Here is a 23,574-nt window from a genome sequence, read left to right as displayed (position 1 = left end):
TGATTGTATCCCCGTGTTTTTTTTATTGTTCCATAATACAATTAACATATTTTCAATCCAGTGTCACTGTGCAGAAACAAATTGATTTTAGAAAGGTTTGGGAAGCTGGAAGATATAATTTATCTTGAAGAAGATGATTAGAGACTCGTACAGGTAGAAAATAGCCTTTTTTATTGCGTCTTGTGGCTGGTATATAACAATTGTTATATACTTTACTAAAGACATTAATGGAATTAACTTTCCACAGATTTGCTTTGCTGTAAAATTGAAACATTTGCATAAACTTAAGATGTAATATTAGTCACAGCTCTTAACTCACATTACTGTTGTCAATGATTAACAACATAATTTATGTATCGCAAGTAACAACTGGTATAAAGATGTGATATCGCTTACAGTGAATCTGCTTGACTATAGCAAAGAAGTATTCAAGCCTTCAATTCAAATTAATAAATTATGCTATGTCATAGACAATACAGCCAATCAGAAAACAGGAAAGCCGTTGAATGCTTGATGGTATTACACCCTTCCCATCATTCCTTGCACTTATTGTGCCACTGTATTCTTTGTGGCATGGTATAAAATAGATATGCAATACTTTTGAGTGGTCTACCATGGATTATTATATGGCTAGCTCCATGAGCAGGCAAGATGAATCAAATCCTGCACTGTGATTGGCTACCCGAGCGGGCAAGATGGAGCTATCTTGCCCACTTAGGACTACCCACCATGTCCCGCAAGAAAAATTTCTGCAAAAGCCATATAATAAATCCTTTATTGACCAAGCTTGTTCAGACAAGATGGCTGCATATTGACCTCATTCTTTTTTTGCGAGTTTATGGACCTCGACTCCATCTTGAGTTTATAAACACGCAAAAAAAGAACTTGGCCAACATCCAGCCATCTTGACTGAACGAGCCTGGTCAATAAGCCATACATATCCCATTTGTGTTTGCTTGGTATATACACTTGCCTAAGGTCATGTGCATACCAATACAAGTGACTTGTGGGTTATTCCATGGTATACCACTTGAAAGAGTGAGCAACTACCAGTAATGTACTTCTCCAAAAAGCCACTTCATCCAGCAATGACTGTAAAAAATTATGGCAACAAACTTGCCCAAAAAACTGCACTTAGAATCCACTAGCCCCCCTCCAAAATCCACTAACCCTGGCTACCAGGAAGGACTTTCTTTCCATGCTGCTAGTAACAGAATAAATCTACCCCTGGACTGTGTTGGAGAAAGGCTTCTGAGCTTCTGAGGTGCCAAGTTAAAATTACTACCTTCTAGCTACAGAACCAATACTCTTGTGTGTACATCGAATATTAAACTTTAAAAAAATAATCCCATTCTTGACAAAATCAGTGCACACTGCCACTGCTCATGAATGGAGGTGGTCGGTCATGCCTTGGTGTCCCTGGAAGACAAGATTATAAATCCAGATTAACAGTCTGTGTCAAATAGCTACTTAAAACTATTTGTTTTGAAATCCTTCTTGTTTCTTACATGGGGATTTGCCAGACATAGAGACACGAGGTTGTGAGAAGATAGTGAGAAAAAAAAATCAGTTTTATAAAATTAATAATAATTATCCTAAGCGTCTGGTGAAAGAGTAATGTGGATGAATTATGATGAAAATATGGTACAGTAACATTAAGTCTTCAGTTCAGTCCTCGGCAAATGAATATATTCCTTGAAGTGTTAAATCATTAAAAATGTGTGTGAGCCGTGTTACTGACATGTAAATGGCAGGAGTGGAAAACAGGTAGAACATAAAAATGCCAAGTAATTAAATGTGGCAAGTTAACTATTAGTCTGTACATGTAAATTCCTTCAAAAAAGTAATTTTCTGTTAATGTAAGTTCAACTTACAGTAATTTTAGAGTTGCAAACATTGACACTTGACTCCAGTTTTCATAGCATGACATAGCTGAATTATTTTGTAGTAATTTCGTTTTTCGATGTGCAGGATAATTCATGCATTCCAAATAATAAGTCAACTTTAAATTTATCTTGAGTTTTTCTTCCAAGAATAGAGAGTTTCTTTTTAAGCATGATGTCTACAGCAAATGGAAAAAAGGCAAATTACCTCTGATTTTGTGTTCTTTTCTTTTAATATTTAATTAAATAACACACAAATAGAAAAACCTCTTCTACTATTCACTGCAAATACCGTGCAAATATTTTGAAACTACTGTACAAACAGCTGACAAGATAGCAAAAGTTCTATTTTTTGCCATTTCCTGTTGCAAACGTCATGCTCAAACTCTCTTAGCTGGTAAAATAATATTGTTCGCAGACTTGTTAATCGCAGAGTGCTTGGAGAGTGACAGGGCTAAATGGGAGATTTATTTCTATCTTTGGCTGCTCTGTTTACCAGTCCAAGTCAAGCGTGTAGCTCCAACAAGACATGCTATTTTCCATGTTCCACTAGGCAAAATGAACCATACGCCATGTGGAACAATGCTGCCCTCAATACTGTCAGCACAACATAAACATCCAGACATCAGAAATCTCAATGGGACGTAATTAGCATGTCTGCCTTGTACTTCACCAGCAATTAACAGCAATAATTAATTTATTCGACTAATAACCTCTGAACATAATTTACAGTTCAAATGGTGGTGTGTTAGTGTTCAGAAATGAATGAAATGTTAGAAAGGGTTATATTTTGAGAATGAATTAAACAGCTTATCAATTATAATAAAGATGCCAGTAGGGAGGTACTGTTCAATGCGAATGTCAAATGAGTTGTTGTTCATTTATTTCAAAAACACAAAACACTTTCTGCTCAGGTGTGAGCAGATCATGCCTCCAGAGAACTTGTCAAACCTGTTTTCCACTCTGCTCTTCTTGCAGTTATCAAATCAAAAAATCTTACTCACAAAGGCACCAAGTCTTCAGTCACCTTGAGCAGAGCCTGGGTAATACTGGTTGTTTCCGTGAGGTGATGACACATTCACACCAGGTTGAGGAGGCAGTCGGTATGGAGGGGGTGCTCCCAGGGGGGGTTCGGGTTCATATTCCTGCTGACTTGGGGAAGGATTCCTAATGAGTGAAGAATAATGTATTTATCAGAAGAAGGAGTTAAAAGAAAAATATGTGTTTAGTTCCAGTTGCAGGGAAGCACACCTTGTCAGGGCCACACAGCCAGTAGTAACAGGCAAACCAGGGCACCTGCCTTGGTACAAGAAGTTACAGTTTTTTTCTGTATTTCTTCATTACAGTATTTCAGGATCCTCTACGAGGCTATGTGTTAAAAAGATTAGCAGATATGAAAAAAACATTTTGTTAATGCCTCAGTAAGAATTTCTGTGTGGCTAAGACCCAGTTTGTAAAAATTGGCCAATTGTTCAAGTTTACAAGTTTCGAGTGTTCAACTTTCTTGCAGCGAACAAGTGAGATATAAAGTTCAACACAAGAAGAGATATTCCATACCTTCAAGCAACCTTGACTTGTATTATTTTGTTTATTGTAGAAACATACCGACAACGACGTTTTCGATGATTTTACGAAGACTTCTGACCACCTTCCGAAGATTTCCACATGCCACATGAACATTTCCAAACATTTGTTGAAAATTTCCAAAGATTACTGAAAATTTCTGAAGGTAACCAAAGATTGCTGAAGACTTTCGAGGAAGATCCAAAGATATTTCAATCATACACCACCAAATTTAAGTATGGTTTAAGCATCAAACATGATACCTATTAGTAGTGAGGATATGGAAAATGTGCCACCTGAGTCCCAGATGTGGTTTCATATGAATTTTACGGGTGGTATATTTTCCAGTAGAACACTTGTGTCTGTAATAAATAGAGGATATTACACGGTGGCGAGAAGATATGAATTTTATGTTCAAGTGGCAAGAACAATATCTCACGAGTGAGCAAAGCGAACGAGTGAGATATTGTTCTTGCCATGAGAACATAAAATTCATATCTTCGAGCCAGCATGTAATGTTCTTTTTATTATATGGAGAAACCAATTCAACAAAAGCAAAAGGCGGGAATCGTGCTGTCATTGAACGACACGACACTCACAAAGGTGACATACGGAAAATACGCCACTCGGGTCCCGGATGAAGTGGTGTATGGAATCTACGAGTGGTTTAGTTCCCAGTAAAACACTCTCCATATAATAAAAGCTACTATGTCATCTGGCTTCACAAACTGGTACTTACTGCTTATAGGGTGTGGAAGTTTCTTTAGGCTCAGGACGATGGGCTGGGCCATCATGAGTAGTATCTCCATTCTGATGTGACAGCTGACGAAGTCGGAAAGTTGCCCGTAATATGGAGTCATGGTGTGACAGCTGCTGCCTGCAAGTGATACAGGGACTTTCATTTAATTTAAACCTTGGATTGTATATTTTTTGGTCCAAGTGCGTAATAACTATCAGGGCACATAAAGCAAAGTTGGGATAACATGAAAACAAGAGGTGACAAAAGTTCAGGTTAACTATGTGCACTCTGACAGTGACTATCGCACACAGACTCACACGTCACATAAATTAAAGCTTTAGATCAATTCTCAATAAATTTACTATTATTGATGATTGACGCACCGCTACACCTATACAATGAAATACAGTTGAACCCCTATTAAGTGGCCACCTATTAAACGGCCAACCCTAACAGGCGACCAGTAATCAAAGTCCTGATGGGGGCTTTTCTATTGTTGTTACCTCTATTAAATGGTCAACCCCTTTTAGACGGCCACTATCCATTTCCCTGAGGGTGGCCATTTAATAGGGGTTGAACTGTACTTCTACTTCTGACTAACCTTGCAGTCTCTGCATCCCTCTTTGGCCTAAAAATGCAAATTAAAGTTATTTAGTAAAATTATCATGTAAACACACCACACAAAGACATAATTGAATTAAATTGTGAACCACTAGCTTCCAATTTAAATTTTCAAATCTAAATGTTGTGCAAATGTTCACGCCACAAATTCCAAGTCTATGGTTGGCCATTCGTTTCAAAATTACAACAGAGTATACGCGGGTTTTTCTGCCGCGTATACTTGTTTACATATGTTACGTATGGGCTTTAAGCTCATATATACGACCATTTAGATTGCATTTATACGCATTTTTAAAGGGCCACATATTTGCATAAATTCAAGCATGGGGATATGTGAAATAAATGCCCAAATATACGCGTCCTACAAGGACCCATATATACGCATGCTAAAATGCGTGTATATGCGGGTCTCGTAAATGACGTTTTATATGCCAGCACGAAATGTGCCTTTTAAGAGAATGGCTGTTCGTGTATGATGGCAATGAAAATTACTTTAACTAGGAATCATCAATATGGCAGCAGTGGTAAAATGCCTTGTCGGACTATCTGCTATTAAATTTTTGTTACGGCAGCTCTCCAGTGAATGAACTTCTAGAAACTGTTATGCGTGTTTTGAATGACTGTTCAAGATTTTATCCTAACGCTAATCGTCGTGAAGTTGTGGATTGCTCTGTACATCGTTTAGTGGCCTGCATAGCTTGGCGGTTTTTAGGCAATTTGAACGTGCTAAGAAAGCCGTGAAGCCGCGATAACGAGCGCCAAATGCGGCGTAGCCACAAGGAGCCTGGGGGGTTCCTGCTCGTTTTCGCGGCTTTGTCGCTTTTTGTGCTCGCGCTCAAATTGCTTAAAAAATATCTAAACCGCCAAGCTAAGCAGGCTAATCTTTTAGTTGACTCATTCGACAGAGGTACCAAGGCGAATACTGAGAGGATACGGCCGCTAGAATCGCTGGTGAGACAAATGCAATATTTACTACTTAGATGGGAAATGTTTGCATTAAGAGCAGTTTCATGCACCTCAGTGTACTCCCATTAGGGCTTTGCCAACTGTATCAGCTTCTAATGGAAGAGTGGGTCATCCAGCCTATGATACATCAATACCTCAAGGGGAGTTTTAGGAAACAGAATGTGAATTTAGTGTAAGTCCTATTGGGTCTTCACCAGATAATTCATCTGGTTGGGTGTTATCATCAAATGTGTCCTTGACAGCTAGTATTTCCAGTATTACATATATCTTGTAAAATCACTGCGTTCACCCATATTGGCTGTGCGTACAGCATGGTTATTCCATGCCTCAACAAGGAGGTTTAACTGGTTGTTAATTCTGGAAAGAAATACGTAATACAAACAGAACAGATCAATTATGCTGGTCGATTCCAGGATGCCATTATCTTCCACCTGGTAAACAGAGTGTAGTAGAACTGACTGACTTCAATAAAGACTTCTCTCCAGAGACGCTCAATTCACTGGTTGTGTACAGACAACCCAGCAATTTTGCTTCTCCTATTAAATCCCCTGCGCCATAGCATAGCTCTTCCTACCTCTAAATTTTCATCCCCTTCGTCTAAACACACCCTAGAGGGCAATCCATAACTTTGCACAGCAGCTAAGAAGAGAGCGAGCCCAGTCGCAGCAGAATTGTTTGTTGCACAACTCCAAGTCTAAAGCCCTGTCAAAACCACCGTGTATTACAAACCTCCAACTGATAAGGCAGTGTAGTCCATCGATGTGCCAGAGAGAATTAGGTCCCCTGACGCTGTCAACACGCCTTAAGATGGTATTGAACCACCTCAAATCAGACCCTATTAGGTCAGTTTGAAAAAAACTTTTCCTCACACGCTGACGCTGAACATAGATATTTCTACTTCACAAATAACCCAGCATGATACTGAAATTTGGTGAAATTTTTCCCTTACAAGATATATTCACACTGAGATGTGAATGATGGTATTTTGGCTGACATGTTTGCAAGCAAGACCTACCTTCCTTCACGAAAACAAAACATGATGATGGCCAGAATGATTGCAATGATAATAACGACGATAAGTGGCAGGATCAGTATAAGGAGGAAGTCATTTCCAAAGTCCCTGACAGAAGAATCATACACTGGTGCGATGTATGTTGATTCATCAAATCCCTCTCCAGTGAGCCCTTGTTTAGTTGCATTGCTGACAACAATGGGTTTTTTACTCTTATCCATCTATCAACAAAAATAAAGAAAATAAAAATCTGTGAACATTCCTGTGAAAATATAAGAGGAATTAGTTTTCACAAGTTTATAAACAATAATTATAAACTACTATTAATTTATGTCTGCATCCCTTTCATTGGTTATTAGTCAAGAGTTGAAATGAAATTAATCATTGAAATGACATGAAGTGTGCAATTAAAGAAAATATCAATACACTCCATGGAGAAACATTGGAAATTCTTTCGAGAATGTGAAAAAGCTTAAAGATTTGGAAAGGAACAAAGAAGCTTATCAGTGCTCAACCTTAGCGGTGGTCCACTAGCCCACAGCTAGTAGAAAATGGGTTTGGGCTACTAAAATTTCATAACGACTAGCCACCGGGCTAGTCAAGGTACATGTAGAACAGGTTTGAGAAAGACAAATAAAGGGAAAAAAATCAGTTTTAGTTGATCGCGATGGAGAAAAATAAATTAAGAAACTTATCAGTTATCTTGTGTTTTGCGATCGATAACTCCATTTGTGGTGAGTAGGACTGGCAGGAGGACTGAACACTAATGGGACCCGGTAATTCACGGACATGCTGCCATGTGATGACCGCCATCTTTGATTTTGATCAGGGGCCTTGATCAGCAATGATGAAGAGGATAGACTCTTTTTTCATGAAATGCGATACTCCTAAGAAGAAACAGCGTGATGACAAGCAAGTCAAGGAAGATGAAGCAAGCAACTCACAACTGAAAGATCCTTCAAGTGCGAATGGACAAGCAACTCAAGCTCGTACCTCACTAAAGTAGCTTTCATCCCGAGTAGACAGCAACATTCCCCTAGGTCTATTACGCAGATGGGAAAATGTTCTGTCACACTTGCCAGGAATGTCCAAAAAAGTCAAATGATTCTTCTAGTTTCGTCAGTGGATGCTCCAATTTTAAAATCGAATTCTTGAAGAGTCATGCAAGGTCCACAGGACATATCCAAGCTCAAGAGGCAATTCGTACAAAGGAAAGGCCTACAGAAGCTCCTCTGCCAAGTTCAACCCAGGCTTGGCTACAGGTGATGACTATTGGCTAATAAATTTCAAACCTCACTAGCTTAAGGACTAGTAAGTTAAAAAGTTAAGGTCGAGCACTGCTTATTAATAAAACTAAAACAGTTTCTGGAGGGATGGGGGAGTACAGCTCTCATTAGAAGGCAGGACCCAGAAAACAGTACAAGGACACAGTAACTTTAATTAGAAATCATACATGGAGAAATTCACTTGAAATGGTCTTTTCTTCCACTTACTCTCCTGTGGAGGCCTTACTACTTCAAAACTTAATGAAATCCCATGGAGGGAGGATAAAATTAAAAAAAACCTTAAAGGAAAGATATGGCTATTTTCTGAAACAACACTGCAAACATTACCAAGGTAAATTCACACCAGTTAATATCATAGGGTGGTTCCAATTGTTGGTTTGATGAATCCCGTAAACCAGCACATCCCCTGTATTCTGATGCAAGGACTGTGTAGTAAGATTCTCCGCCAACAGCTATATAAACACTACCAAAAAAGACATTTGACAATTTGTTATTAATAGCGATATTTAATTATATAATAATTCTGGTCTCTAAGCATTTGAAAGGCAGCAAGGTGAAAGTAAATTGCGAGCTAAATATTAAATTAAAATATCACCAACTTAATTAGCCATTTCCTAGTTGCTTTTTACCTCCAGTCTGTTTGAACACGAGTCCAGGTGCATAACTCTTTCATGTAGAAATGAGTTTGATTTGCAACACAATGAACAGGCAAGAAAAATTTATTTTCATATGAAAGGATCTGCACAAAGACTTATTGTGAAACAGAGGTAAGGACAAATCTGAAATAGTTTATTTACATCCCCAAACAAAATGTGACTCACCCCTCCTTTAGTGGTGGGATTGGTACCCTCCCATCCCTGTCTAGTTTTGACTCCACTGAAGTAACCTTGACTCCACCTGTGGGCTGCCAAATTTTTTCCACCCTCCCAACAAAATTCACACTTTCATCTCTCTCCAGGAACTCGGTGATGCTGCTATTCTGTACAAGAAACTCTGCCTGGTATTGTGGAATGTCTGTAATGCACATCAATAATATTCATCTGATAAAGTTGTTAATTAACATTATCTACAAAGCTGCAATTATACATGTATGTTACATTTTACTTATCTTTATGCCACAATTTTTGTGACTGTGAAAACACTTAGTATTTAATAAGGTAAAAACACTTAACATTTAATAATATAAAATCAGAGACCTGTAATAAAAGAGTTATTGTAAACATGTAGGATGCAAAATCTAAAACCAATTAGTACAACATCTTGCTATTAACCTTAAATTCAGATCACAATCATTTGATCATCTGCATTTCATAATAATTATTAATACCGGTACTTAAAATGATCAGACTCATTACTCTTTTGTTAAATGTACAGTATATCAGTATTTGGAAAGTTTGCAATTTAACTTTTCTTAAGTTCCTTAAATTAAGTTTCAATTTATAATTTTTCGCCACATACAAAATTTTAATTTATTCATACTTTTTACAAAATTGTGTCCACACAAAAATACAGCATTAACAATAATATTTATAATGTAGTTCAAGCTTATTAAAACTAGTAAAACTACATGTACCATATAAGAGCCAGGGTAAACTGGCAATCACCTCTCTTGCATTGACCTGTGCTGTTCAGTAATCTTTCGCAAACAAATTTAATAGTGAGACTGCGTCATGTATAGTTTATACAGGATGACACTATTTCCAAAAGATGAATTTCAATTTCTGTGCACAACTGTACATGTTACAACAAACCTTTGGACTTGTCAATGTTGATGATCATCTCCTGTCTTTTTGTTGTGTAGTCCTTTTTATTCCATCCTGTGATCTAAGAGACAAAAGTTTAATTTAATTTCACAAAATAATAATATCGCCATAATTTTGTTGCGCATGATGTGTGAATGTAATAGTCACACTTTTTAAAACTGGTAAAAAATTTTAACCAGAGAATGTTTTTACTTCTTAAAATAAGATCAAATTCTTCTTGATATATAAAATTCATTTATTTAGTAAGTATCAATTTGTATAGGTAATCATATTAAGAATTTCCACTATGATTGATCTTTGAAAATTCTCTCAAAATTGCAAGAGCCTTTAGGCGAGTGCAATTTGAAAGAACTTCCAAATATCACAAGTACCGGTAGTGCAAATCCTTGATTGCTCGAGCTTTCATACGATTACTCATCTAGTATATTACGAACACGTGCGTGTTAATTCGCAGTGCAAATTAAGAATTAACGATAAATTGACCTGCACTCAGCCAATCATAATGAAGTAATTTTCTCAGTTATATAATAAGCTGTTCAATAATATATCAGTGGCTATTAATATTGTTATAGTTGTAAGCCCCCTATTTAACATTTTGTTTGAGTCACCTCTTAAACTTTCAATTGACATTGAAAATTTGTATTAATTACCTAATGGTCCACTTACAGCAGCTGTAATTTCAAAAATTATAATAAAATAATACAATTTACAGTGTGCAAATTTTATAAACATTTTCTAAAAACTTAATGTTCTTGACATTACTCATGAGAATAACTAACTACAACTCTTTTCTTACCTCCAACACAATCTGACTGGATACTTCACGCCCAGGAGTGCCATAAATAAAGGCTCTATCCGTTGGATCTTTTTGTTCAAAACGTAACCAGGGGGGAAGGTCTGGGGAACCTGATTTTGAAGCTATAAATCTAACTGGATCAGCTGAAAGACAAAAATGTAAGAATGTAGTAAAATTTGACAAAATAAGAACATCTTCCATTCCTGAAAACCAACTGCCAGGGAAACATTGTGTGTTCCTTGTCTTAAGGCTCATAGAGCCACCCTTCAATCAAGTTTCAAAGTGGTTGATTGAGGTGTAATACTTTAATTTCTAGCATTTTTTTAAGACAACCTTGTCATGGGCTTCATCTGGTCGCAGTTTAATCAAATTTATGAAAATATCAGGAAAGTAAGGGTGGAGTTCACATGATATCTGTTTGGCTATACTTCACAGAAATGGTAAAATCCCATATTCAGGCTAAGAATATTCATCGTAACAAAAAACTCTGTACTGAGGGAGTGTCGCTGCATTTATTCAGAGGTTTTTTCTTCTAAAAAGTCTTGCAATGTATTTTTTTCTTTCAAAAGACAATAAACTCAGTTGTCTGGTATATTGCTTTGGTTAACAGCATATGCTACTAACAGTAAAATTAAAATACTTTCTTTAGAATGAAGTTACACTGCATTAAACTTACAAGGATCTGAGATGAAATCAGAGGCAAGGATTTCTTTCTGAAAAAATGTTCCAAGTGTGGCATCTGTTGTGATATTGACTGCTCTACACAGATGCAAGCACATGAAAAGGAAACCTGTAAAATAAGATATTAACACAATATCATTAATGGGGAATAAAGATCACTGTTAGTGTCTGAAGGATTAAAACTTTTGTACATGTAACATAAAGCCATGTTGGTTCGTTAATGGCTTTAGTTAAGTTTCACTTTGATTCCTATCTACTTCTTGATGCAGTCACAACTATAAAAAAATAAATTATGCTCAATACTGATACTCTGGCTTAGATTTCCTGTCATTTTAGAAATCTTCAGGAGATTTTAGACAAAGGAGGGAATTGGAAGTCTGCGTTAATTTAAATTTAATTAAATCAAAAGGAGATAAGATAGTGCTCTTTCCAACACAAGGCAGCAATATACAACTGCAGCTCGTCCGTCCGGCAAATTGCAGTTCTGTAGTAAAAAAAGATGTACAACAAAACGCCAGCTCTATTGTGAACAAAGACACAATTACAAAGAACGGGGTTGAGAGCTCAAATATTCTTACAACAACAGGCCTGTCCATTGATAATAATTCGAAAACTTAAAAATAGAGAAAAGATAAGAAGGGAGTTAATCTTGTGTTAGTCGCCGCAAAATTATAAAGTTCAACGAAAGAAAAATATATTCTCTTTTCATCAAAGATTTTTAATTAGTTTAGACTGTACTGTAAGCCTACCAAGACAGCTGGCTTGTTTGAGATTCATCGTTTTCCAACCCGAACAGCGTCTTCGAGAATCTAGAAAGAATAAATAACGCCCTTCCTGTTAAAACAGTTAACTTAAGCTTTTAATAAACGCAACAGAGCAAATCCAACCTAATTACTTCTTGCATTTGTGAGCTATAACTGTGAGCATAACTTACCTTCTCTTCTATCTGTGGAGCTTCTGTCGGCTCCAGAAAGTTTCGATGACCACGAGAGTCACCTAGAGTGCCAAATATAAACAAAGCGTTCCGTACTTCAAGCTTTTAAGGGTGAAAAATATCATACAGATGAATAACCTGCATATTTCAATCTCATTTCGAGCTGTTTTGGAATTTGTGGCAACTAGACTGTCGACGCCTTATGGGAATATCCGCTGACCAGATCAACAAATTCCCAGACGTCTTTGCGCCCGCCGTCGGCAATATCCCGGATGCTTGCACCCTCTCTTCCCTCTTTCGTGGTGGCTGTGCAACATTCATTCCTAAAGAGAATTTGGTCGGGTTTATAAAACTCATCCACACAGCCATCAGACCGCAATCACACGTCAATCCATAACAAACATGCCTCCTAAGTTCGATCCAAATGAAATTAAAATTGGTAAGCTAATTTCTGTGATTATTGAACGGATAATTTCGACCTGAGTCAGTCGTCTTTCCAAATTCTTACTATCTTTTCTTCCAGTCTACCTACGAGCGACCGGCGGTGAAGTTGGCGCGACATCTGCTCTTGCCCCCAAGATCGGTCCTCTTGGTTTGGTGAGAAATTATTATTATTTTTTTTATTGTCGTAATCAGTAATGATTGGCGAAAATAATAAAGCTAACTTTTAAATTTACTGTCTGTTTAAAAGTGCAGTAAAATTTATGAGAAACTACACGTGCAGAATTTTAGACTGGGAGTAAAATCTCAGTCAAGCACTTATAAATGCGGGCGTATTTCTATGATTTCTATTTCTCAATAATACCTAGTTTGGCTAGATTTTTAGAGCTTGATACACAACCAGGCCAATAATTTTTTCACTTACGCTTATAAAAATTTGTAAATCTAACATTACCCTCGGCTGTTGGTTTATATTCGTCAGCGTTACATCATGAACTTAAAGAGGGCATTCTTAAAATCCATTGTAAGAACAAACAAAAGGTACAAAACTTTACAGAGGCGTTGGCTCATTTATAGTCATGTTCATTATAAACATTTCAGTCTCCCAAAAAAGTTGGAGATGACATCGCCAAGGCAACACAAGACTGGAAGGGACTGCGAATCACAGTTCAGTTGACAATTCAGAACAGACAGGCCAAGGTGTCAGTTGTACCAAGTGCCTCGTCACTTATCATCAGAGCCCTGAAGGAACCTCCTAGAGATCGCAAGAAAGTCAAGAACAGTGAGTGGCCCATTCCTAACATCTTCAGCCCTGTAAAACTCCCTGGTTAATTTTCGAATCTCTTGCAGCATGTCTCACCATTTAGTTGTGCTGTTGCAAGAAAAATTGTATGAGGCATTGTGCAGTGTGACACCCCAGAAATTAACATGCCCGCACCATTTTCATTGCAGTAATCATTATTTTACTTTGTGCAATACTCGTTGCTGTAACAGAAGTGTTGGGAGGCATGTTCAATTCAAGGGATTTTTATATTACACTGTACACTGAATTTTCTTGCAACTTGTGTTACAACAACATATTGTGAGACAGGTTGCAAGAAAATTCTCCTTGTGTTAACAGTACCTTTACTATATCAAATGGAGCAGGTGGTGAGACTTAAAGAAGATCATCAACTACAGGGGATAGCCTTGTTTTGCTATCAATTTCTCAAATAATGCCGAGAGAAATCACGTGGCAATCTGTTGGAAGAACTGTGGATTGGCATGGTTCTGACTACTTCTAGCCTATGGTCTTGCACTTTCATGAGGCTTCCCTGACAACATGACTATGATGATAATGACAGGTTGTCAGATGGCTTTTCAATAGGTGGTCATGTGACCAAGAGTGATTGTTGTGTACAGTTTGGTCTAACAACCTTTGTCACACGACAAAGAGCTTTAGAAGCTGGCTTTGACTATAAAAGAGAACTTCAGACTTTTTCCAAACATGATATAATGATGATACATTATGACACATTTGAGTGCAATATTATATCTTATCTGATGAACAGTCAAACACAGTGGCAATCTGACCATGGACCAGATTATCGAGATTGCGAGAACCATGAGGCCAAGGTCAATGGCTCGTAAACTGGTGGGCACAGTGAAGGAGATTCTTGGAACGGCCCAGTCAGTGGGCTGTACTGTGGACGGACAACCCCCACATGATATCATTGACAAAATCAATGACAATGAAATAGAGATTGAGGTATGTATTTTTGCTGCTTCTCTTTCACCTGTAAACTAGAAACAATTATTGGATGAGGTTTCCGTGATATCCAGAATAATCAAGGTCAAGGCAAGGGTTATCAGGCAAAGCCGAAGGTTGAGGCTGATAACCCTTACCCAGATCTTGATTATTCTGGATGTCACAAAAACCAAATCTAATAATTGTTTTATTATACATTGAACAAAAACAAAATGGAAGTCATGTTTTTGCTTCTTCACTGATGGAAAGCAACACAAAGCACGCAAACTTGACATGATTACCCTTAGAAATCATGCTCCTCAGTCATACATGACATGATTACCCATGACCTTGAGTGTCCTTGACATGATTATTGTATAATCTGCAGCTAGATGATGTCACAGGTGCTGATTTCGAAAATTCACTGTATGTTTTTGGCCAAATTAATCAGAAATGAGATAGTGAGTTCAATGTTTAATAATTTTCCTGGTTGGTGCTTTAGATTGGTCTTACAAATCAACAATCTGCCTCTGCAGTCAGCTTAATAAAATTTGTTTATTACCACTCCTACACCAATCACAGTTTGACTTGTCAGTTTTTATTTAAATATGTTAAATTAATCTTACCCCTCTAATTGCAAGTCACAAAGAGCTAATTTCTCAACTTAAGCCAAGTTATCAACTTGTCAAGTGGACAGCTGACAAGAATGGGTGGGTGACATTTATGTAACTAGGGTATATTGTTTTGATGGACCTCCAAATTCTCATTAGTTCATACGAGACTGAGATACTTGCAAATGGCAGCTCTTTTCGTGAATGGGATTGACCCTTGAATTCTCTGATGTCAGCATTAATGTTGATTGTTTTGGAAGGAAAAGCTCTTGATTGAAAAGCTTGAGCTTGATTGAGAAAAGGAAGTTGACAAGTGACAGACAAGGATAACTGGTGTACATGCACAAATACTTCCTATAGCTGGTCTTTTTACTGTTAAGCTGCTTTCTTTTAACATACTGTTTTTCTTCTTTTCAGGATGAATAAACTCAATTCCTCAAGAAAATCAATAAAATTTTAAAGAACCAGTTTTGAGTTTGTTTTGTTTTGCATCTCTTCACAACAAGAAATAAGGGACCATTCCTTCCCTTTTGGCTGGAGTGCTGACCCTTTCCATCATACACAGGGTAGCCATCCACTGGAAGCAAAACAAATCCCTAACTTTTCACTGACTGTAAAACAATTTTCACTGACCATGCAGGATGATAATTCTGGCCATAAAATGGCTCAGATAATGTTTAAAACAAAATTGCCTTGTCTATGCGAAAACATCTAATAAAATAATTTGCGGCAACCTCAAGATAAAATTCCGTGACTTTCTCAACCTCAAAGTAATTATGTTCAAGTCCCTGAAGCCTTGGGGCCATATAGTATTTTAATGCAAGTGAAGAATGATCATTGCAGTAAATTTTCCAATTTAAGCAATCGGAAAGAAGCCTGAAAAAATCAGGGCTTCAGCGGGATTTGAACCCGTGATTTCCCCGAATACCAGTGCGATGGTCTACCAACTGAGCTATGAAGCCACTCATTGTCTCCCTCTTCACTTTCATCAACAACTGCAGTTCAAATGTGAATTATTTCATATATACTCAACATCATTTCACTCCTCATGGGAAGATATGAACTCAATTATTTCATATTTACTCCACATCAGTATTTTAATGCTTTGCAATCTCGGTTTCTAATTGCTATACACCAGAAGGGCCGATTCAAATCATCCAATAAACTGGTCATCAGCCATTCCCACATCCCCCACAGTACACCTTGTTTGCCCCCCAAAATTCTGCATAACCTTTGTTTCCCATTTCTCCTGGGTATTACAGTCATCCCAAGAGAAACTAAAGAAATTGCTTGTGCAAAATTTTGGGGACAAACAAGGTGTATTATGGGGGATATGGAAATGGCAATTAGCAATTTTTCATGGACAATTCTGTCCAAGGGGGAAAGGTACAATGAGGTTAACCCTATGTAAGAACACCCACCAGTGAGAGAAGGCCAGACCACAGCACTAGGAACTACGTGCCCTACTCTTTTCGATGTGTGTGGGTTCTTTAATGCCCCCTGCTAACCCTGTAACACTGAAGATGCGGGAGACGGGGCCTGCAATTTATAGTCCTAATCGAAGAAGACTTGAATGTCTCACTATTTTCAGATATAATTACAAAGGCAGCACATTCTCCTGTGTTGGTCTGGTCTGGGGCTCAAGCCCTCACCTCACAGCAGTCTGGCACTCTAGCAACTGAGCTAACCAGGCCACGGCAGCATATTTTTTCCCACTGGATATACCTTGCATGTCCCTGAAAGGTAGGGCAAGAGAGTTGTGTGTATATACTGTGTGTTACACAGTTGGGTCACCCTAACTTCAAAGCAAGTGATTTTACACCCCATAACAACAATGCAATATTTCTTACATTGTACTGCTGTTTGTAAAGAAACATGGAAGTGCTTCAGGAGGCTTAAGGTGGCCCTTTGTAGCACTGGGTGTTTATTGACTACAGTATCAGGTTGGCTCTTTGCAGCCATTACAGGCCATGTGGGCAAAACCTGAACAATGACTCCCACATCATGACCATGACTAACCTTGTCTCTGGATATGTTATTCGTACAAGTGCTAATTAACAGGAAGTGAACTTACAAACACATAAGGGTAAAACAGAACATTGTTGAAACATGCCATTTTATTTCAAACAATATTTTAACATGGTTTGTTATTGAACATCGCTTCTACCAGGCCTATGGATAGATGGTAAATTTTGTGAGTGTAGTATCATTGATAAGCCCCAGCCATGTGCAATGCCGGAACAAAAGATGTTTTGTCACTTCAGCTCATGTGCAATGCTAACAGTGTATCAGCTCAATAAACTACAAGTAATTTAAGTTCCAAATATTCATCAAAAAAATAATGCAGCTTTGTGCAATGCTGCAGTCAAAGAGAAGTTTAACTTGCAGTTAGATACTACAGTGGAGAAAATGAAACCGTTCATGTTACAATATGGCAGCCTTAATGTGCAATGCTGCGGTCAGATCAAACTAATGCTTAAAATGCAGCCAAGTGCAATGCTACAATCAGTATGTACTATCTAAATTATTATATCGACAGCTCTGTGCAATGCCACCAATGATAAAACGAAATTGCTTGTCCATAAAAATCAAGGATCTTCACCATTTTGAAATAAGACTGTCCCTGCTTTTATACCTCACCATCAAAATTAAAATTCTTTCTTCAGTTTTTGTGTGGTTATAAAATTTCTTTCAAATTAATCAGAATAACCAATTCAAAAACACACATCCTGTTATTGTGTGTGACATGATATACTCCTGTTACTATACTTATTTTGGATTGAAAAAGAAACTGGTATCAAATTGATAAAGAATGACACTAAAGTTAATTTTAAAATGTTGCCGGTGGAACTAGTCTGTCACCAAAAAGCAAACAGATCAAATGACTAACAATGGTGGGCTCCTGTTGATGGTGCATGCATGTTGATGGTAACATCCTCTAATCGACTTGCACGGAAATAACTATTGATAACAATGGTGCCCAGAGCAGATCACTTCTTAGCGTAGGAGATTTTCATGGCCCGTGATGGAGTAATACGGAATCCCTGCAGAGCTTCTTTAGCTGTTCCTGACTGTACTTCATTTTCAAACTCCACAAAAGCAATGTCTGATCGGCCTGGAACCAAACGAACCTCTTTGAATCCAGGAAATCTGTAGCAAGAAATTGCAAAGTACAAAGAAAGAAACAAAACAGCAAAACAATGTCACTTAAATCACAAAGTTGTCAATTGAATTTTACACAAAAAACAAAGAGTATGAAATGACAACAAAGAGGATTCTTTGCAAAGACATTTCAATTAAAAGGGGCAAGCGCCATGATATGTTAACTCTCAACACTGTTCTGCGTGGTTTTTGATGGGTAACTAAAATTGGAAACTAATGCAACATTGTCTAGAAGAAACTTGTACATCTACAACATGATAAAGCTTTCTTTCCTCCCAATTAAACTACCCTAGAGATACACGGAAACGCAGCAAATATATGAACACTGTTAAGCATTAAGATTGGCTTGACGAGAAAATTCAACATGAAATAAAATAAAAAATAGACAGGAAAATTTAGCACGCATTTATTAAGCAGAAAATCCTTAATCCAGGAATGGTACTGGTTGAATAACATAGACAACATCAACTCAGTTGTCTCCTCTGGTAGGTTAGTCAAGAACAAGATATTGTTGGGCTGCTCAGGTAACACCACGGCTGGCTGTACTGGAGTTGGGATGACTGTGGAACCAGAAAATGACAGACACATTAATTAGGCTAAATGTCATTTTATCATTTAAAATAGGAAATATAAAAAGTAGCAAAAAGTTCCACTTCAAAAATAAAAATGACACCTCTTCACCAAAAACAATTATTGATTTAGCATGAAGGACAGGTTAAAGTTGAAAACATGAATATTCCACTACCATTTGGTGCAATTGGCGCAGCGACAGGCTGAGCAATTGTAGCAGGAACAGGCTGGGCAGCTGCTTGTCGTTTGGCTGGTTTAGCTGCATGGGCCAAACAAAATAGGTTAGCACAGGAATGAGTGCTACAATGTAAATCAAGCTCCACAACATTGTTTTTTTACGTGTTACAATGACAATACTAAAATGAAAGTTCCTCCATCACACTCGTGTGTACCAAAAGGCAAACTCCATTTGATTTTAAGCTGTCCCTCTTTGAATTAGAATAATGCTTTCAATCTGTCTATAATATATTTGCAGTTTTTATTTGTATTTAGCATTGTGCACATTAATTTCATTACATGATATAAAAGCCTACAAATTTCGGAAAAAGAATGACATGGAATCCCAATAATATTCATTCACCACACTGTCCCTCCATTCCTGGTGTACAGAGCATGAATGGATAATGATAGTGACACTGTACATGTAAAAACAGGAAAAAAACATTGAACAGAATTTACCACATAACTATAGAAACCAATACACTTGTGTGAAAATTTTTCCATTACAAATAAATTCTGAAATCTTATACAGAAGCAAAACTATGTTATTGCGAGGTCAAAGACATCAGGGAACAAAAGTGATGATCAGTGTTCATTGCAGCATTACCTTGTTCTGGAGCTTTTCTCTTCTCTTTGGGTTTCTTCTCTCTCTGAACATATGTTCCTTCCTTTTTCGCTACAGCATCAGACTTGCTCTTAGCATATTGTATTCTCTAACACATGCAGTGAGAGGAAAAGTGATGTAAAAACTTCACAGCATCAGAACAACAAGCTTAACGTCTAGTGAGGGCACTTTTGACAAAACTGTTGTCCGTGATAGACATTTCAGTGAACTGAGGGGAAGTAATCTTCAGGGTCAAGTCATTTTCAAAGTCACTTGACTCTGAAGATGACTCCCGCTCAGGTTGCCAAAATGTCATTCACCAACAAGAGTTCTTTTGAGAACTACTGTACCCTAACCTGCATAATCACGCTAGCTGAACAACTGGATACTCCTGGGTTCAAACCATTTACAGCATCACTACATGGCAATAATATGGTCTCAGAATGCCTTCATGTTTCTTTACATGACAGAATTATGTAGAAAACCAGGACCTTGAAACAAGTGCAATTTAATGCACTGATTTTAAAATCTTTCCAGCACTACTCCAGGACAAACCTCAATAGCTTTCTAACTTGTTACAGGACGAAACCCTTACAAATTCAATTTACTTCCTTCAAACTTAGCAAAAAATGTCCTCTATGCAAATTGACACCTTGTAGCTAAAAATAGTGCTGTACAAGAAGGACTTGTTTTCTTAATACTACCAAACAAGCATGTTTTCAAATACTCACAAACAACCTCTGATACATCCTCACTCAAGCCAAATTATACTTTGGAAAATAATATCTTAGTAACTAGGATCCATGAAGATCATTCAACACAACAAAAAAATAATTTTTCTCTGTTTTCAAACAAAAGAGGATTCATTAGCATACTAACAACATCGCTGACCATAGGTTAAATATTCATTGCCCCTGATTGCTGAATAACAAATGTCATCAGAATAAACTTAACAACGCAGTAAAGACTCTCAATAATTTGACAGCCAGAATATTTAATCAAACTGCTAAAAAAAACTTTGGCAAAGCTCTCAAATTAAAAAAGTTTTCCTACAGATGTAAATTAATGCACTCAAGTTTTTAACAGGAAGTTTATCCAGCTGTTTTTTGTGATCTTCATTTCAAGTTATCAGACTTCAAACAGTAGATCTGCTGCAATATTGACAAGTATTTTTTAATCAAACCATGCCAACAATATTGACTGCTTGTAGTGAAATGAAATATTCGGCCCTTAATAAACCATCTAGAAGAAAAATAATTATATTTATTTATCTTTAGGATCTGCCAAAATAATATTCTTGTAGAAACTTTTCCTGAACTTAATTATCCATGCATAACATGCACACTAAAAACCATGGTCAGTAAAAAAAGATTATACAGGGATACAAAGACTTTTCAAACCATTGATGTTTGCAGAGAGCATCAACTCGAAATTAATCATTTTCTACCAGTCAGCATTCTCAGCAAGCATAATCATACCTCCAAAAACAATTTTTTGGTCACAAACCACTGTATGATACATACCACTCAAGCTGTAGGGTCGGTTCATTCTACACTGTATAAGCAAAGAACTTACCATTGGCTTGTCATAAAACGGGAATCCTTGCATTGAGCGCAGTGCATTTGTGGCGCTCGTTAAGTCTCTAAACACTACAAACGCCTGACCTCTCATTTTGAGGGTCTTAAGTGCAACAATGTCTAAAATGGGTCCAAACTGTGAAAATATGGCATACAGTGACTTCTTCAATTCTGCAAACATCAAAAGAAAATGTGTTATACATGTACACTGTAAATTAGTAACTAACATAATGTTTAGAAACCCTTCACTTATATTCGTGTGTAAGCATGTAAGCACGAACACCTCATGAACACAAAAAAACTGATCTGACGTTTGGCAGAACAATTCCTAAAGGTTTCAATTTCAAAGTACAACATAGTTGGTATCATTTCATAATTTGAGTTGTGAAAGTGTTTTCAGTAAGTATGGATTCAACTTCAAATCAGGGGTTCTCTCAACAAAGGAAGCTTCTTTTAAGCTTCCTCTGTGCTTGTATATGAAAACATTATTTTCACTGACAACTTCATGAAATGATACCAAGTGCATTGTACATGTACTTTGGGCAAGAAAGTTAGCATTACAGCCTGCCAAACTTCAGATAACTGATGATGAGTCACCCAACGAAATCATAGTTTTAATGCAAGGTGTTCACACTGTGAAGCAAATAACATTGTTGAAGCAGTTCAAGGTCTGAAATTACCAGCAGATGATCATCAACAGGCATGGATCCAAACCGGTTTCCACCGTTTTACGGAAATTGGTCAGAAACCCCCTAAAAAATCCAGAGCATGGCCCTGGATCCCTCTAAAAGGCACTCGTTGTTTCGGAAATCAGTCACCATTTATCCTAGACCTGCACCTAATCAATGTGGCTACACTTCAGTGTGTGTTTTCCTGTTTCAGTGTCAACTGACAACTGAAGAATTCAGTTGCCACTGTACTTGAAGGCTGCCTCTGCATAGCATAGTTAACTTGGCCCGCGTTATAGTATGCTACAGCCTGCAGTAATACACGTAAAAGTGTTATAAGGCATTTTGAAGTAAGCTTACATATAGGATGGGTGAATTTCCTACGAAACTCTGTATTTCACAGCAGTGAGAGCTCATTTAAACATGGTAAAGGATTCAAGACGAGCTCCGAGTTTGTACCTATCAGTAAAAGACTCGTAGCTCCACCTTTAACTAACGCGAGGCTGCGATCTACAGCTCTATATCAAAACAGCAATGCAACGCTTGACGCGCACGTGTATTTCCATTCCACAACACTTAACCACAAAACGTTTCAAAACGCATTCGTTGCGTTGTGAACGGAAGACATCTCGCTGTTTATCGCTTGACTAGTATCAATTGCGACTCTTAATAACACTCACCATCCTTCTTGACTTTCTCGTTGAGGTTGTTAATGTAGATGGTTTGGTTCGGTGGATTTTCCATCCTTATTGCTTCTCTGTTCAAAAACCGTCGACTGCCCGCAATTCCCGCGCACCTTCACCAATCAAATGAATCAACAGAAAGATCTCGAGGAGGTTGTTTTCGCGAGTGGAAATAAAAACTAGCGTTTTAAAACAAAAATATGGCTCCAAGAGCAGAAAATGAAGGTAGTTTACAAACCAGATGGTCTAACTCAATAGAAACTCACGCAGATTCAACTTTGACAAACGGCCGAGAGACGCCAAGGGGCATGTCCAAAAGATACCTCATGTAAGGCCAACAGATTTTCCTCTCCATGAACCCGCGAAGATAGTTCATGTAAGGCCAACAGATCTTCCTCTCAATGTGCCGATCGCTAGTGATGGCGTTTTCCCTATTATATTTTCTCTTTTTGCTTTGTGAAGAAAGAATTTTGAGAATCGCCTTAATGTGTCTGTCCAGGCCTTACAAACCTGGAAATATGACGTTATTTTGATAGGTTTCGACTGCATTAACCACTGACGTAGACCCTCTATTTTGTCTCGAGTTAGGATCGTCGATATCGCAAGCAAAATTATTAACCGCAGAGGATTTGAAAAAACCCGAACGCAGGGGAGTGGTCCTGAGGAAAGGCAACTGGCGCCCCGTCCCGCGTCCCGCGCTCGCTCAGTGATGCGCTCGCATCGCTGGTGCTCTCGAACAAAGATAACTCGCAGTAAAAAATAAGCGGCTGTGGAGACTCAAGTATTGTCAGACAGCAATCGTCCAAAACAGCCAGTTCGCCTAAAATACAAAAAAAGAAGAAAAAAATGACGCCTGTTCTGCGGGTTAGTGATATGTATTGATGAACAACAAAATTAGCTGTTCTGCCAACTTGGGTCTCACTTTATTTTATTTTCAATTATTTATTTTTTTGTCTTTGTATGTGATTTTTCAAGCGTTTCAGGGAAACCAAACGTACAAGTTTTTCTACGCATAGCCAGGTCTCTGCTAGAGACAGTAGAGTAGATAGTAACCTGGTCGCTAAGTGTT

General features: G+C 37.7%; 3 protein-coding genes across 4 annotated transcripts; 1 reads left to right on the top strand and 2 right to left on the bottom strand.

The window, feature by feature from the left end:
- Positions 1-150: 150 nt before the first annotated feature.
- On the bottom strand, positions 151-12,442 carry LOC110047497 (epsilon-sarcoglycan-like). 2 transcript variants are annotated; one of them, XM_089277504.1, is made up of 12 exons: positions 12,245-12,442; positions 12,060-12,119; positions 11,306-11,419; positions 10,630-10,772; positions 9,822-9,894; positions 8,892-9,084; positions 8,398-8,533; positions 6,788-7,005; positions 4,787-4,813; positions 4,186-4,323; positions 2,888-3,050; positions 151-1,419 (listed from the first exon to the last, which is right to left on the bottom strand). In XM_089277504.1, the coding sequence occupies exons 2-11, from the start codon at positions 12,085-12,087 to the stop codon at positions 2,903-2,905; spliced, it is 1,218 nt and encodes a 405-aa protein (XP_089133630.1). In that variant the 5' UTR covers positions 12,088-12,119; positions 12,245-12,442; the 3' UTR covers positions 151-1,419; positions 2,888-2,902. The 2 variants fall into 2 exon arrangements, with proteins under 2 accessions (XP_089133630.1, XP_089133629.1); XM_089277503.1 differs by having other exon boundaries at positions 2,911-3,050.
- Positions 12,443-12,525: 83 nt separating this feature from the next.
- On the top strand, positions 12,526-15,489 carry LOC110047479 (large ribosomal subunit protein uL11-like). The gene is made up of 5 exons (XM_020753234.2): positions 12,526-12,683; positions 12,768-12,841; positions 13,286-13,466; positions 14,236-14,432; positions 15,440-15,489. The coding sequence occupies exons 1-5, from the start codon at positions 12,647-12,649 to the stop codon at positions 15,446-15,448; spliced, it is 498 nt and encodes a 165-aa protein (XP_020608893.1). The 5' UTR covers positions 12,526-12,646; the 3' UTR covers positions 15,449-15,489.
- Positions 15,490-17,121: 1,632 nt separating this feature from the next.
- LOC110047478 (U1 small nuclear ribonucleoprotein A-like) lies at positions 17,122-22,852 on the bottom strand. Its single transcript, XM_020753233.2, has 6 exons — positions 22,503-22,852; positions 21,153-21,325; positions 19,581-19,686; positions 18,930-19,013; positions 18,627-18,744; positions 17,122-18,172 (listed from the first exon to the last, which is right to left on the bottom strand). The coding sequence occupies exons 1-6, from the start codon at positions 22,564-22,566 to the stop codon at positions 18,013-18,015; spliced, it is 705 nt and encodes a 234-aa protein (XP_020608892.2). The 5' UTR covers positions 22,567-22,852; the 3' UTR covers positions 17,122-18,012.
- Positions 22,853-23,574: the final 722 nt, after the last annotated feature.

This window comes from Orbicella faveolata, unplaced genomic scaffold (genome assembly GCF_042242905.1).
Source record: "Orbicella faveolata isolate gen_17 unplaced genomic scaffold, um_ofav_v1 contig_46, whole genome shotgun sequence".
NCBI classification, from domain to species: Eukaryota; Metazoa; Cnidaria; class Anthozoa; order Scleractinia; family Merulinidae; genus Orbicella; species Orbicella faveolata.
The sequence above is the reverse complement of the archived record's forward strand: the minus strand, read 5'-3'. Positions and strand labels throughout refer to the sequence as shown.